This window comes from Megascapheus bottae, chromosome 15, assembly GCF_031878675.1.
Source record: "Megascapheus bottae isolate mThoBot1 chromosome 15, mThoBot2.hap1, whole genome shotgun sequence".
Taxonomy (NCBI): Eukaryota; Metazoa; Chordata; class Mammalia; order Rodentia; family Geomyidae; genus Megascapheus; species Megascapheus bottae.
Window position 1 is genome coordinate 56,952,899 of NC_143523.1, and position 13,867 is coordinate 56,966,765.

Consider the following 13,867-nt stretch of genomic DNA (forward strand, 5'->3'; position numbering starts at 1 on the left):
CCAGTGTTTGTTATTGGAGCCCCAAGATAGGAATATTCCAAATAAAAATGCAGATTTCCAGCTTCTAAAAATTCATTGCCAAACCCAAACCTGCCTGGGGGAACTTGTACATTGTTCCATGCATTACTATTTCTGATAATAAAGAAATATCCCTTTTACCCATACTGCTTTCAAGTACCATGAACAAATAGAGCTCAAGCATTCCAGGATTCCAAAACATCAAGCAAGAGTTCAAAGCCCAAGCAAGGAAGTTCATGAGATTCTTGTCTCAAACTAGCCACCAAAAAGCCCAGGTGGAAGTATGGCCCAAGAGGAAGAGCTTCAGCTTTGAGGAAAAAAAAAAAAAAAAAGCTAAGGGGCAGTTCCCAGGCTCTGAGTTCAAGCCCCCTGGAAAAAGCACAAAATTAAAAAACAAAGAAAGAAAATGAAAATTAAAAAAATATATTTGTAGAGGGAAGGGAAATGCATACATGCATCCTTCTTATGGTCTGCTTGGCTCTGCCTCCCTTGGCATGTTGCCAGCACCAGTAGGCCTTGTCACCTCTAATTCTCTCCAACCCAACCCTGATGACACTCAGGAAGGGTGTCTCATGGGGACACTTGCAGGTGATCCTGAGCCCTGCAGCAAAACAGTATCAAAGGAAAATCTATTTCCAACGAGGCAGGCAGAGGCCAGGCTCACAGCCCAGACAAAGGGGTTTATGGGAGGAGCAGAGGAGAGAATAGGAGAAAGAAGGGAAGTTACACAGAGTCCAGTAACTGAGGGTTCCCTCACCAGCCATGGCCTCTGCTCTGGCTCAATGCTGAACTTAGAATTGCCTACTGATATGGGAAACTCAAGTCCCAGTTTTGTCTCCCTCTTACTTCCTGTCCTTGACTTCTCCAATCCTCCCTTCACTAAAGCTTTGCCTTCCCTCTTCTCAGCTCTTGCCTTTGGCCACTGCAAGGTGCTACCAGGCCTCATCTGGCTTAGCAGAGATGCCCCAAGGACCAGAGAGGAGAAAATGTGATCCCCTCCTACTTACTTATACAGCTAGAGTGGGACAAGCAAGACACATTTTCTAATGGGCTGGATACTCTCAGGTCAGCTGCTGGCCCTCACTAGAGCAAAGGGCACTGGATGGATGGATGGAAAGATGGATCTATGGATGGATGAGACTGCTTCTCTGTCCAGATCAGACCTTTGGGGAATGCCTATCTCTCACTGGTATTCTCTTTCTGGGGCCCTTTTCTCATTAGCCACCAATTCCAATTGTATAAATTGTTTATCTCTTATTTGAAATGGCCAAGATCAGAAATGTTTCAGATTTTCTCAGACTTGGGAGTATTCGCCTATATGTAATATGTTACAGTGGGAATGAAACTGAAGACTAAATACAACATTCAGTTAGGTTCCATATATACCTTATACATACAGCTGGGCCTTGCACTTATTAGGCTCCATTCTACCACTAGAACCACATCCCCAGTCAGTGCAGCCACAGTTTCACTACCTCCTGTCACATGAGGTCAAATATGAAATTTTTCATCATGCCTGTATTCAAAAAGTTTCTACTTAAACATCTATATCCCTATCTATATTTATATCTATATATATTCAGATATCTATATTTATCTATCCAGAGAGAGAGGGGGGATTAGAATTCAAAGCCTGTACTCATCCTTGGCTTTCTCATTCAAGGAAGGTGGGTGCACCCCACATGCTGGTTAATTGAAGATAAGCATCTTATAATCTTTTCTGTCCCAGCTGGCTTCAAACTGAGATCCTTAGATCTGAGCCTCTGAGTAGCTAAGATTACAAGTGTGTACCACCAGCACCTGGCAATTTCAGTTTGGTTTTTGTTTTTGGACACAATGGGCTGCTTGGCATTAGAGATGCTCAATTTGTAGTTTTCAAATGAAAAGAAAAACTCCAGGACAAGGAGGTCTCATGTATTAGCCCATGACAACACATGTGGTAGCCTCTCCCACTGCTTATTTTTTGGGGAAAAGCCTACAGGCACACCTTCATGGTTACCTCCCAGACCTCCTGCCACAAACAACCGGAAAGCACCTTTCCCTCCCTCCTTACGCCCTCTGACTCCAGCTGAAGCCCAGCCCTATTCCTGGCTAGAATGGCTGCCTGGCCTGGAAACTGTGCCCACAGGTAGATAGCCAGGCATTGAGAAACACTAAATGGGCCCTTATATCCAAGGATGTTTCCCCCCCAAATCTCAAGAGACAGCTTTAAAGTGACTCTCTGCTTTGGACAGAACATCCCTAGCCATTTCCATTCTTCATGTAAGAAAGCCACTGAAAAGAAAACAGACTTTAGAAAGCCATGTATCCTAACAGTTCAGACCTCTGCCATCCAGAGACCCCAGGAAAGTCAAGCTTCACATACAGACAGGCCTTGAAGAGCCCCACACTGCTCTGGGCCTCCCTACCAGTTGCACATCAATGCCTCGACTGTGGCAGAGAGGCAGGAATGATGGAGCGTGAGCATTTGAGGCAATCAGTTCTAGGACAAGTCCTGGGCTGAGTGGGATGATGCTTAATGAGGCACTCGCCCACATTCTCGAGTCAGGTGGAAATCAACACAACAAGTCCAGTTCCCTTGCAGGAACTGACAGGAAGAGGCTGTTGAGCCAGCCCTGGGGAGGATAAGCAGCGGATGGCCCAGAATGAACCACCGAGACACTGTTCAAGTCCATCTCTCCACTCCCCACAAGCCACACCACTTGCCGGAAGGAAACTTACCTTTCAGAGAGGCCACATGGGACAAGGCCTGGGCATACGTGGCCGTGTTCAGGAGTGTCCCTGGCAGACAGGAAGGAAAGAAAGGACCTGCGGGACCCACTGTTCGCCCCAGGCTGGCAAAGACAGAAAATTTCATTGAGTTCCTTTTGTGTCTGTTGAGCTGCCCAAGTCTCCCCACCCCCGCCCCACCCACCCAGGCCAAGAGCCCAGCTGGTCCTCACCTCTGCTGGGCCTCCAGTGCCTCCTTCTTGCTCCGGGTCTGGTCCCCGGGGGGTGGAGAGTTAATGTTCCTTACTGGAGGTGGTGTCACCTCTGCGGTGGGCTCCTTGGCTCCTGGCTCCTGGTCAGAGGCCCCTCTCTCTGTTTTTCTCCACTTGGCTCTTCGATTCTGGAACCAAACCTGAGCACCAATGGGAAATATGCACCCAAGAGAGGCAGAAATTAGAGGGGGAAGCTAGGACACAGCTGCCCGGATGTTGGACTGGTGATGCTCATGGCTGACTGTGAACAGTATTCTCTCAGAATTGGGGTTTCAGACTTTGGACAGATCAGATTCATCCACATTTATGGCAGGCCTCTCTAGATGAATATCAAACCAATGCAGGCATTTCTGCCTCACTCACAGGAAGGGTAAAATTGTCTGTGAAAGATCTCAGCATGAGAATTGCACACAAGTGCATTTACTTGATGTGAAATGTTCTGTTGTACTGGGAATTATTATCAACACAACTTAGAAAACACCACCCTCAGCCAGGTGCCGGTAGCTCACACCTGTATTCATTGCTACTCAGAAGGCTGAGACCTAAGGATTGCGATTCAAATCCAGCCTGTGCCAGAAGGTTCATGAGACTCCTAGCCTGAAGCAAAAAGGCCCAGGGATAGCACCCAGTCGCCAAGCTCAAGTCCCACAACCAGGAAAAGAAAAAGAAGGAAACACCACCCTCAGGCTTCCTGTACAATCCTCTTTCAGCAGTTTCACATCCATGCACTCATCTTTTTTGTTGTTTTTTTGGTTGGGGTACGGGGGGACTTGAACTCTGGGCCTGGTGCTGTCCCTGAACTCTTCAACTCAAAGCTAACGCTCAACCACTTGGCGCCACAGCACCACTTCTGATTTTCTGATGGTTAATTGAAGATAAGAGTCTCACAGACTTTCATGCCTGGGCCGGCCTTGAACCGAGATCCTTATATTTCAGCCTCCTGAGTAGCTAGGATTACAGGTGTGAGCCACCAAGACCCAGCTCATGCACTAATCTGGACTCATCGCAGTATATGTTGCAAGTTTGTGACTAGCAGCCCAGAGTAACCCCCGGAGAAATCTCGAATCTGGAATCAGAGGTGACTTGGAATTCTGGGCCACAGTAAGCCTGGTTGCAAATCCATTCCAATTCTATTGGGTGAGCAGACCAAGTATACCAAACAGCAACGTCCATCAGATTCCCAAATCCACCAGGTGGTTAGTGACAATTCACAATTTGAAGCCCAGAGACTTGGCTTGGAATCCTGCCACCCACATCATCCCTAAAGTACAACCCCTGGAAAAAGTACAACCCCCTGCAAAAGTATAACCCCCGGAAGCTAGGCCACCATACCAGATGGTGTCTACAGAGGTCTGTGACAGGGTGCTACTCTTTATTCTGCCCAGCAAAACCTACACTGTCCTCTCCTCTCCTCTCCTTTCCTGGGAGATAATTCCTGGCCAAAACTAAAAACTAAAGAAACAAGACAGGGCAGGCTTGGCTAGGGATCCCTTAGGCTCCCAAAGGCAAAGAGCTCTGGGCCTTTCCTCACTTCAGGCACACTGGCTGAAAACAGAGCTTGGATCCTTAAAGGCTGAGCCTCCTTGGCAGCCCACTCTATTTCTTAATTTTCATCCTCTTCTAACTGGCTTTCTTTCTTTCTTTTAAATCGAGTTGGCTTTTAATTGCACATATCAGCAACCATTGAATAATGATTTTATCTATATTCTAAATTTAGGGCAGTTAAATGCAAAGCAAAATGCAGACACTCTCTCGCGTCTTAATTGAATGAAGGTCACAGCTATAACAACATTTAATTGAGCTATTTTTCATTATCATATTTTAATGACTTTGCGCTGACAGTTCTCCTGCTTCTGAGGAAAGAGCATGATGGAGTCGTTTATTTCCCTATTTAGTTATTGTTTGACAACATCAGCTTCGATTAAGACCCTGCTTTAGAGAACATTAATCATATTTGAATGAGCAAGGGGTATAAATGTAAACACATCTCCATTCCCCGACACTAAAGCCCACGTCCCCATACGGAAGCTAGCTAAACAAATGCTCCGAGGCCATTGTCTGTCTGCATAATAGCTAACAACCACCCGGACAACAGTTCTCAGCCTTAATTGCCACCACCCCTATCTTACCCTTGCACCTTTCAGAAAGAAGTTATGATCCTCTACTTCTGAATGCTCAATAATTGTGTCATTTATCTCAATTTGCAGTTCAGTCTTTAGGCAGCTATTGGCAAGCTGGCATTTAAAAAAAAAAAAGATTGAAAAAGAAAGAAAGGAACGATAGTCTCTGGGCCAAAGAAGATTTTCATTTCCAAATAATAATCAGTTTAATTTGCCCGCCTATGACCAATGATTCATGTTCAGATTTAATCATCAAGATCACATAATCTGATTATAGGGGAAATAATTTGTTTACAACCCCCAATTTACTGTTCAGAATTCCATTATCTCTCTTCAGCCATTGGTTTTTAAGATATACTAACACGACCCAGGGGGACTGAAAGCAAACTATTATATTTCCTACAATTAGATCTTTGCATAGTCTTAACCCCAAGCTCCTCTGTTTAAAAAAAGAAGAAGAAGAAGAATAGAAACAGCATGGAGGAAAACTCATAAATAAAATGAATATATAATTGTGCTCATAGAATAGCTCGCCTGGAGAGGCAACACTGGGAATATGTTTGTCTCCTGCTTGGGCACATCTGCTGGGCTCTGTGGGTTGGTGCACTTAAAATATAATCACTGTGTAGTTTTTTTTTTAAAAAAATAATAATCCTGCTCAGAGACCAACCCTCACATAGCTTTGTTCCCATCTCTATCCAACCCTTTTGCTGCTGCTTCTGCTGCTGCTTAAAGGTTTTTAACTGGCACCTGTTCTGTGAATCCACTTTGCTCAGAGACTGTGTACAGGAGAAAAGCTGGACATGAGGCAATTTCTGGAAAGCAAATCAGACTTCCCATCTGAAACCGTGATTCTCTGCGATTGACCGGCCTCACCCCAGAGCGGTCAGAACAGCTTTGAGAGCAGCATCTCGGCTTTTTTTTTTTTTTTTCCAAAGCAAGGAAATGGATGTGCATTGATGTAATTTAGTACCTTAGAGACGCGGACAAATTAGTGTAGAACATTATCACTAGTTAATTATGAATGACCGATTAATCAACCTAATCTAATATTCCACATTATGTTGATGTTATTAAAGTGTATCATGAAAATGACAGATAGTCTTCATTTGCTTTCTTTGGCCAAATGTGCAATCTGCAGTCATGATATCAAAAAAAAGTTTGCCAGTTTTAATATTAGAGAGTTAAATAATTCAAAAGAAGGCTTACCTGCACTCGAGCCTCTGTGAGGTTGATCTTCATGGCCAGCTCTTCCCGCGTGAAGACGTCTGGGTAGTGTGTTTGTGCAAAGACTGCTTCAAGAGCTTCCAGCTGGCGAAAGGAAAACAGTATTTATTGGAAACAGGCTTGGACTAGGCGAGGAGGAGAAGGTCTATATTCCAAACCTGCTCTGTGTGAGGAAGGAGAGCCTTGTCACAGGCTGATGGAGGGAAGGAAGGAGAGTGAAGACATTAGCTCTTAGAAAAGATCCCTACAGGATAGCAATTTCCATCCCAGAGAACTGAGGAGCTGAGTTTTACTGACAACCTCAGTGCTATCCCCCAAGAAAGAGAACTAAAAGACGTGTGACTATTTCTATGTGTTTAGATATAAATATTGCTGCTGGAGTTAAAAAATATATACATTAAAGGCAAGCTGAGCAGCAGTGTCTCACACCTGTAATCCTAGCTACTCAGGATGCTGAGATCTGAGGATGGTAAGTTCAAAACCAGCCCAGATAGGAAAGTCGAGAAGACTCTTCTTTCCAATAAACCCACAAAAGGCCAGAAGTGGAGCTGTAGAAGTGGTAGAGTGCTAGTTGAGCAAAAACCTGGGGAATATAAGCTGAGTGTGGTGGCTCACGCCTATAATCCTAACTACTCAGGAGACTGAGATCTGAGGATCGTGGTTCAAAGCCAGCTATGGCTCAAGGGGTAGGGCAGTAGCCTTGAGCTGTTGGTCCCACGACCAAAGGGTGGGGGGGGGGGAAACCAGAGAAATAGCCTTAAGCAAAGTAACTGAGAGATAGCACCCAGACTCTGAGTTCAAGTCCCAGTACCAGCACATGCACACACACATACAAAAATACAGTCTTGGAATGGAGTGATTCCCATGGTTTCCACTGGTATAAAAGAAAGGAAATCAAGCCCAGCTCCTGTTCATTCCTTAAACCTGAGGATCCAGTTTCAAGCCAGCCAGGGCAGAAAAGGCCCTAAGACTCTCCAATTAATTAATCACCAAAATTCTGAAAGTGGAGCTGTAGTTCAAGTGGCAGAGTGCCAGCCTTGAATAAGAACGCGAAAGGACAAGTGGCTCAGGCCCTGAGTTCAAATCCTAGTACTAAGAGAAGGAAAAGCTCTATCAACCTGTGGATGCCTGAACTGGGTGGACACCACTGAAATCTCCAGAGGGAAGGTATATGTGTCACCTTCCTCTTGCCTCAGCTTGCTCAGAAGTAGGGTCAAGGCTGATGTGAGGGACAGAGCCAGCTTTGACTGACTGTTCTGACTAAAAACCTTCCATGCATCGGGACTGTACTGTTATACGTCAGAATTTTTGCACCCGAGATTTTCCCATCTTTCTGCTGGGAATCAGAATGCCTGACCTACTTTCTCCAGTGGTACTGCTGACCAGGGCAGAGCTTGAAAGCAGTAGCCTAAGACAACTGGGAGAGAAACTGTTGCTTCTCAAGTTTACAACCTGGGATTATAGGATTCAATTTTTCTTCCCTCCCCATCCGACAGATTCTGTGACAAATAAACTGTTCAGGAAAAAAAGGGATGATCCACAAGCCATTGATTTTATTTTATTTTATTGTTTTGCCAGTCCTAGGGCTTGAACTCAGGGTCTGGATACTGTCCCTGAGCTGTTTCACTCAAGGCTAGTGCTCTACCATTTGAGCTACAGCTCCACTTCGGGCCTTTTGCAGGTTAATTAGAAATAAGTGTCTCATGGATTTTCCTGCCTCGCCTGGCTTTTACCCAGCATCCTCAGATCTCAGCCTCCTGAGTAGTTAGGATCACAGACATGAGTCACTGCCACCCCTGGCTTAAATTGACCTTATTTTAAAAGACCAAGGTGAGTGACTCAGCTCTGACTCTGGAGGAGCTGAGAAGCAGTGGGCTCTGAGGGGAGGATATGTCTTTACCTGTTGAAGTGTGAACGTGGTCCGGTTTCGGCGCTGCTTTCTACGCAAGAACCCATCATCAAAATCCCCCGAGGAATGGTTGCCAAAGGGTGCAGTACCTACTGGAAGCAAACTGGATTAACCTGAGCAGAGGGGACCCCGATTCGCAGACTCCCCTCCTCCTTTAACACATATCCACAGACATTGTCCAGTGCCCTGGAGACACAAGCCTGTCTGTCCCAAGGTATTCTCCCCCTCTCAAATCTTGTGTCAGTATCGTCAGGTATTGAGCTCAGCCTTTTTCACTCAAGACTGGCACTCTATCACTCCACTTCTGGCCTTTTGGTGGTTAATTGGAAATAAGAGTCTTTAATTCATCTGTCTAGGCTGGCTTTGAACCATAATCCTCAGGTCTCAGACTCCTAAGAGGCTAAGCAATTACAGAATACAAGCCACTATATCTACCTGCTTCTTTTCTTAGGACACCTCTCTCTTTCTTTCTTTCTCTGTCTCTCTCTCTCTGTCCCCTCTCTCTTCCCTCCCCCCCCCCCGCCAAAATACCTAAGTGGCCTGTACTGAATAGAGGGATAGTAAACTACTCTACGTGGAATTGTAGACTGCCTCAGTGGCTGGAAGTCATCTGCTGTGTGGTTCCTCGTACTTTCTGTCCTTTCCCCTTCACTTCTCCAGATACCTTGGGTTCCTCAATAGAAGGCAACATGTCTCCTTTCTGCTCATCTCTTGGTTTACTTCTACAATTACCAAAGTTTCCAAAGACTGGGGATAAAAAAGGCAGAAGAGCAGAAGGGAAAGGAAAAAAAATCACATGCTTTTCCTAGCACTTTTCTCCTAGCATTGCAGAATTCACTGAGGTAAGAAATTTTATCAATGGAACTACACACTGATGGCTCATAGCTGAAATCCTAGGTACTGAGAAGGCAGGGTTCTGAGGTATGAAGACAGCCCAGAAAGTCCATGAAACTCTTCTCTCCAATTACCCACCCAAAGAAAAAAATAGCCAGAAGTACAGCTGTGGCTCAAGTGGTAGAGCGCTAGAGCAGAAAGGGTTAAGAGACAGCACCAGGATCCTGAGTTCAAGCCCCAAAGCCAGCACACACACACACACACACACACACACACACACACACACACACGCATTTATAAATGAATATTAATTACCATAGATCATAGCTCATGAGCACCATTGTGAATCTATTACACAGATGTCAGTTAACAAAAGGCCTGTCCCAATAGCAACAGTCTTGAATGACAAGCAGACTTGGACAAGGCCACTCTCAGAGGACACCCGAAGCCCGAGCAAGGCTTAGAAAGCACCCAGTGCTCCCACTTTCCTAGAAAAGAAAGAATGTTCTCTCCCAGCAGCCTCCAGAGCTCACGATAACGCCAGAACAGACTCTGGCCCCAAACGTGCATTCGGATCATTTTCCAAATGTGCACTATTTACTTGATAGTCCACAATGGCTTCTTAGGAAAACAAATGAGCAAGTTGCCATTAACCAGTGAACACTTCACCTGCCATGAGCTCTGTTCTCAGCATTGCTATGCATTCACTTTCAGCTCTAAGCCACAAAGCCAACAACATGGCCTAGGCAGACCTCAGTCCTGAGAAGCAAACCCTTTGGGCTTTTTCAAATTCTGTTCCCTAGAGAACTGCTCCAGGACCTTCCTCCACTGCCTCTGATTTCTTGATTTCTGCCCCCATTTTCCTGTCCAAATTGCAGTCATCTCCAAAACATAAACATTTATCTCTAGGAAATGTGTGTGTGTGTGTGTGTGTGTGTGTGTGTGTGTGTGTGTGTGTGTTGGTCCTAGGGCTCAAACTTGAGACCTGAGTGCTGTCTCTGAGCTTTTTTTTTTTTTTTTTTTTTGCTTAAAGCTAGTATTCCACCACTTAAGTCACACTTCCACTTCTGGCTTTTTAATGGTTAATTGGAGATAAGCCTCATGGACTTTCCTGCCCTAGCTGGCTTTGAGTTAATTGTGATCCTCAGATCTCAGCCTCCTGAGTAGCTAGGATTACAGGTATGAGCTACCCGTGGAAAATTTTTAAAGGACAATCTCTCAAAGCAACTTTGCAAAAGGCAAAATTGTCTTTTGAAGAGAAAGAGTTTGACTAGGAGAGAAAGAACACCATTTCCGAGAGTCTCCCATCACAGGCTTCCCAGTCCGCTCACACAGCACAGTCCAGAGTTGTTTAATACAATGCCTTTCAATACCGTGCTCTGTGCCACACAGACTCAACAAGGCAAAAGATGAACTTTCTCAAAATAAGAAATAAACTGACCAACTACAGGAAAAAAGAAAGGACTTTTTTTCATGTGAACATAAAGAGAATGATTGATAAAATTATGAAAATGTGAAGCCTCACAGCTACTTAAACAAGACACGACAGAATGATAAAACACTGCTTTGGCATTTTGACCTAAAAATAAATAAATAGATACCCAGTGCAAATAGGTTGCAATCAACTGTGCATGCCCATTCATCATTTATATGAGCATCCATTGGTGTACACTTATCAGAACGTCACTTTAAAATAGTCATCAAAAATTTAAGTGCACATACAGATTTTTACTCTATGAATATCCTTATAAAGTGCACTAAAATAGAGAGAGAGAAAAGAAGAAGAAAGAGAGAGAAGAGAAAGAGAGAAGACTATGCCTGGAAAACTGGAAACACTATAATTAAAAAATAAAACATGAAAAATCCAAAGTACTCGTCAGTATACCCCTTTTACAAAATATATAATGGATATAATGGAGTACTACACAGCTGTCTAAAAGAAAAATGAAGCTCCATGTACATTGACATGGAACATTTTCCAACATACAGTATGAAGTAAAAACAAAGTACAACATAATGTGATGGTACAATCTCGGTGCCAATAGGGCATGACATTTAGAGGGAAAAATATAGAGATAGAGAGGACATTCATTTTTTTGAAGAATTCATAAGGAACCTGAAGCAGCAGTTGCCCTTTGGAAAGATAGAGAGGTAAATTTCATTTGTCAAAGTAGAAGTTTCTATTCTATTTGAAGGCTGGAAAAGTCATGTCATAGTTCCACTTATTGTCAGAGGAAAAAAATGTATATATATATGAGAAGTGAAATTATGAGCCCTGCTTTGTTTTTTCTTCTGCATTCCTCTTTGGATTAAAAAGCAATTAAAATTAAAGAGTGAATTGTTTGCCATAAGAGGTCAGATTCCAGTAGTCTGTTTTCAGCTACTCTGTTGACAGCACATCACCTCCACTCCAGTCCTAAACTAGAATTAACAAACTCTTGAAAAACTCTCACAGAAACACGAGAAGATGGAAGTTTCTTAAAGCTCCCTCTCCTTTGTGGTTCTATCCCTGGGAACTCCTAGAAGGAAGGAGTTCTGAGGGGTGCGAGCAGCAAAAGGCGGCCTCATGGAGCTAAGCAGAAGGCGGCAAGTGACACTTAGCAAGAACTAGAGCTGGACTGGTCCATTTCTACAGCTTGAGCTTTTTGCTCACCTCACTCAGGGCATCCAACGTCCATTACCGACTAAATGCCCAAGCTGCTGCCTAGAAGGCAGAGCTGGTGGCTGGCAGTCAATCCTGGCCTCTAGGGTCCAGAGGCACAGAGAAGCACCCCCTTACACACTTGGAAAATGTCCTCTTCTCCTAGGGTACAGTATCTGGGGGTACAGCTCTCTGCCTTCTCCACAATGTCTATCCTGCCTGGACTATGCAAGCTTCCACACTGTTCCTGGTAGCCCCCTGGATTCTTAAACGTTTTTTGGAGGGAAAATAGAAGCAAACTTGCAGAAATTTCAGAGGCCAGGTTGCTACTCAAGTTAACCTGAGTTAACAAGTCCTCTCTGGGGTGTCACCAGCTTGTGACCCACCCCAGGTTCCCCAGATTTCATGGCTCCAACATTATTCTACAGCAAGAATAGTTCAGAGGACTAGGTTTCTCCTAAGGCTATGGAAGCCCTAATATCCCAGCCTTAATGTTCTAGGAGAGTCTGGCTCAAGCCCAGTGGGCTATCTAGGAGGGTAAACTGGTCCCCTGGTGGCTGATAGCCAGCCCAGCTTCCCTAGGACACACCAGGCCCAGGGTGGGAGCTCCTGGAGGTACAAGCAATTTTCTCACAAAAGAAAAGAGACCACAGCAGGAACCCTGAAGGGAAATTTCTTGTGTATTCAAGGCCTTCAAAGACCAGACTCTGGCCCTGGTGGTGGGAGGGGGAAGAAAAGGACTGAGAGGTGATCCGAAATCCAATGGGTCAACCCAGGGCAAGTGGCTCACCCCTGGAATCCTAGCTACTCAGGAGGCTGAGATCTAAGGATCAATGTTCAAAGCCAGCCTCTGTAGGAGAGTCCCTGAGACCCTTATCTCCAATAAACAAACGAAAAGCCAGAAGTGGAATTGTGATAGGGAACTAGTCTTGAACAAGAAAACTCAGGGACAGCATCCAGGCTTTGAGTGGAAGCCCCAGAACTAGCACAGAAAGGAGGGAGGGGGAAGAAGGAAGGAAGGAAGGAAGGAAGGAAGGAAGGAAGGAAGGAAGGAAGGAAGGAAGGAAGGAAGGAAGGAAGGAGGGAGGGAGGGAAGGGATGAAAGGAAAAAGAAGGGAAGGAAGGATGAGAGAAAGAAAGGAAGGAAGGAGAGAGAAAAAAAGGGAAGGAAGAAAAAAGAAGAAAGGAAGGAGGAGGAAGAAAGGAAGGAAGGAAGGAAAGAAAGAAGGAAAGAAGGAAAGAAAGAAAGAAAGAAAGAAAGGAAGGAAGGAAGGAAGGAAGGAAGGAAGGAAGGAAGGAAGGAAGGAAGGAGTGGGAGAGAGAGGGAGGGAGGGAAGGAGGAAAAGAGAACGAGGGAGGGGGGAATCCTGTGAGTAGCACATAGGGCTTTGGGGACAGGTGGTGAGCAGGGTCTGGGGCTCCGGGGATCCTGAGTGGCCTAGAATTTGCAGCGAGACCCTCGGATGGGTGGGGGGGGGGACACTGGCCAGAGCCCCGGCTCGGGCAGTTCAGCCACGGGCCCTTCCTGGCTCGTGGTGGGGCCCGGGACACAGCAGGCCAACTTGCCTTAGCTTTCCGAGAGGTGTTTGCAAAGCACCGTGGAAGATTGATGCCGGCCCCTGGGCGGAGGAGCCCCGATTACAGGCGTGACGCGAGCATCTGCGCCCGGAGGAGCCGCGGCCCGCCGCCGCCTCGCCCGCGCCTCGCCCGGGGCCACCCGACCCAGGCGGGGAGGGAGGCGGAGGCAGGTGGCGGCGGCGGGAGGGACGGGCCCGGGTGTGGAGGGAGTGGAGGGCGTCCCCGCTCCCGACCCAGCGGCGGTTCCCTCCGGGGTGGGGGGGCCGGGACCCCACGATCTCCCAGCCCCGCCGCGAGGACCGGGCGCTTACTCACCCTCCAGCTGCGGCGGGCAGTGGAAATAAAACATCGCCGACGGTGGTGGGCAGGGGCTGGACGGCGGGGCTGGGGAGGGCGGGTGGCCGCGGCCGCCGGGGCGCGCGCGGGTCCGGCCTGGCTGCAAAGCAAACACAGAGCGGCGGTCCAAGTCCGCGTCCTGCGCCCCGGGCCCGGCCCGGGGTGCGCGGGGAAAGCCCCGCTCCCGAGCCCGCGCGGGTCGGCGCGTCTCTCCCACCGCCGT

At 46.5% G+C, this 13,867-nt stretch overlaps 1 protein-coding gene across 1 annotated transcript in view; it reads right to left on the reverse strand.

Moving 5' to 3' along the window:
* Drgx (dorsal root ganglia homeobox) overlaps window positions 1-13,657 on the reverse strand; it is a 30,542-nt gene extending 16,885 nt beyond the window's left edge. The window contains exons 1-5 of the mRNA XM_090347021.1: window positions 13,624-13,657; window positions 8,247-8,344; window positions 6,329-6,430; window positions 2,961-3,139; window positions 2,740-2,852 (exon numbers count right to left, since the gene is read on the reverse strand). Of these exons, the coding sequence (XP_090203147.1) occupies window positions 2,740-2,852; window positions 2,961-3,139; window positions 6,329-6,430; window positions 8,247-8,344; window positions 13,624-13,657 (526 nt within the window). The remainder of the gene's footprint in view (window positions 1-2,739; window positions 2,853-2,960; window positions 3,140-6,328; window positions 6,431-8,246; window positions 8,345-13,623) is intronic.
* Window positions 13,658-13,867: the final 210 nt, after the last annotated feature.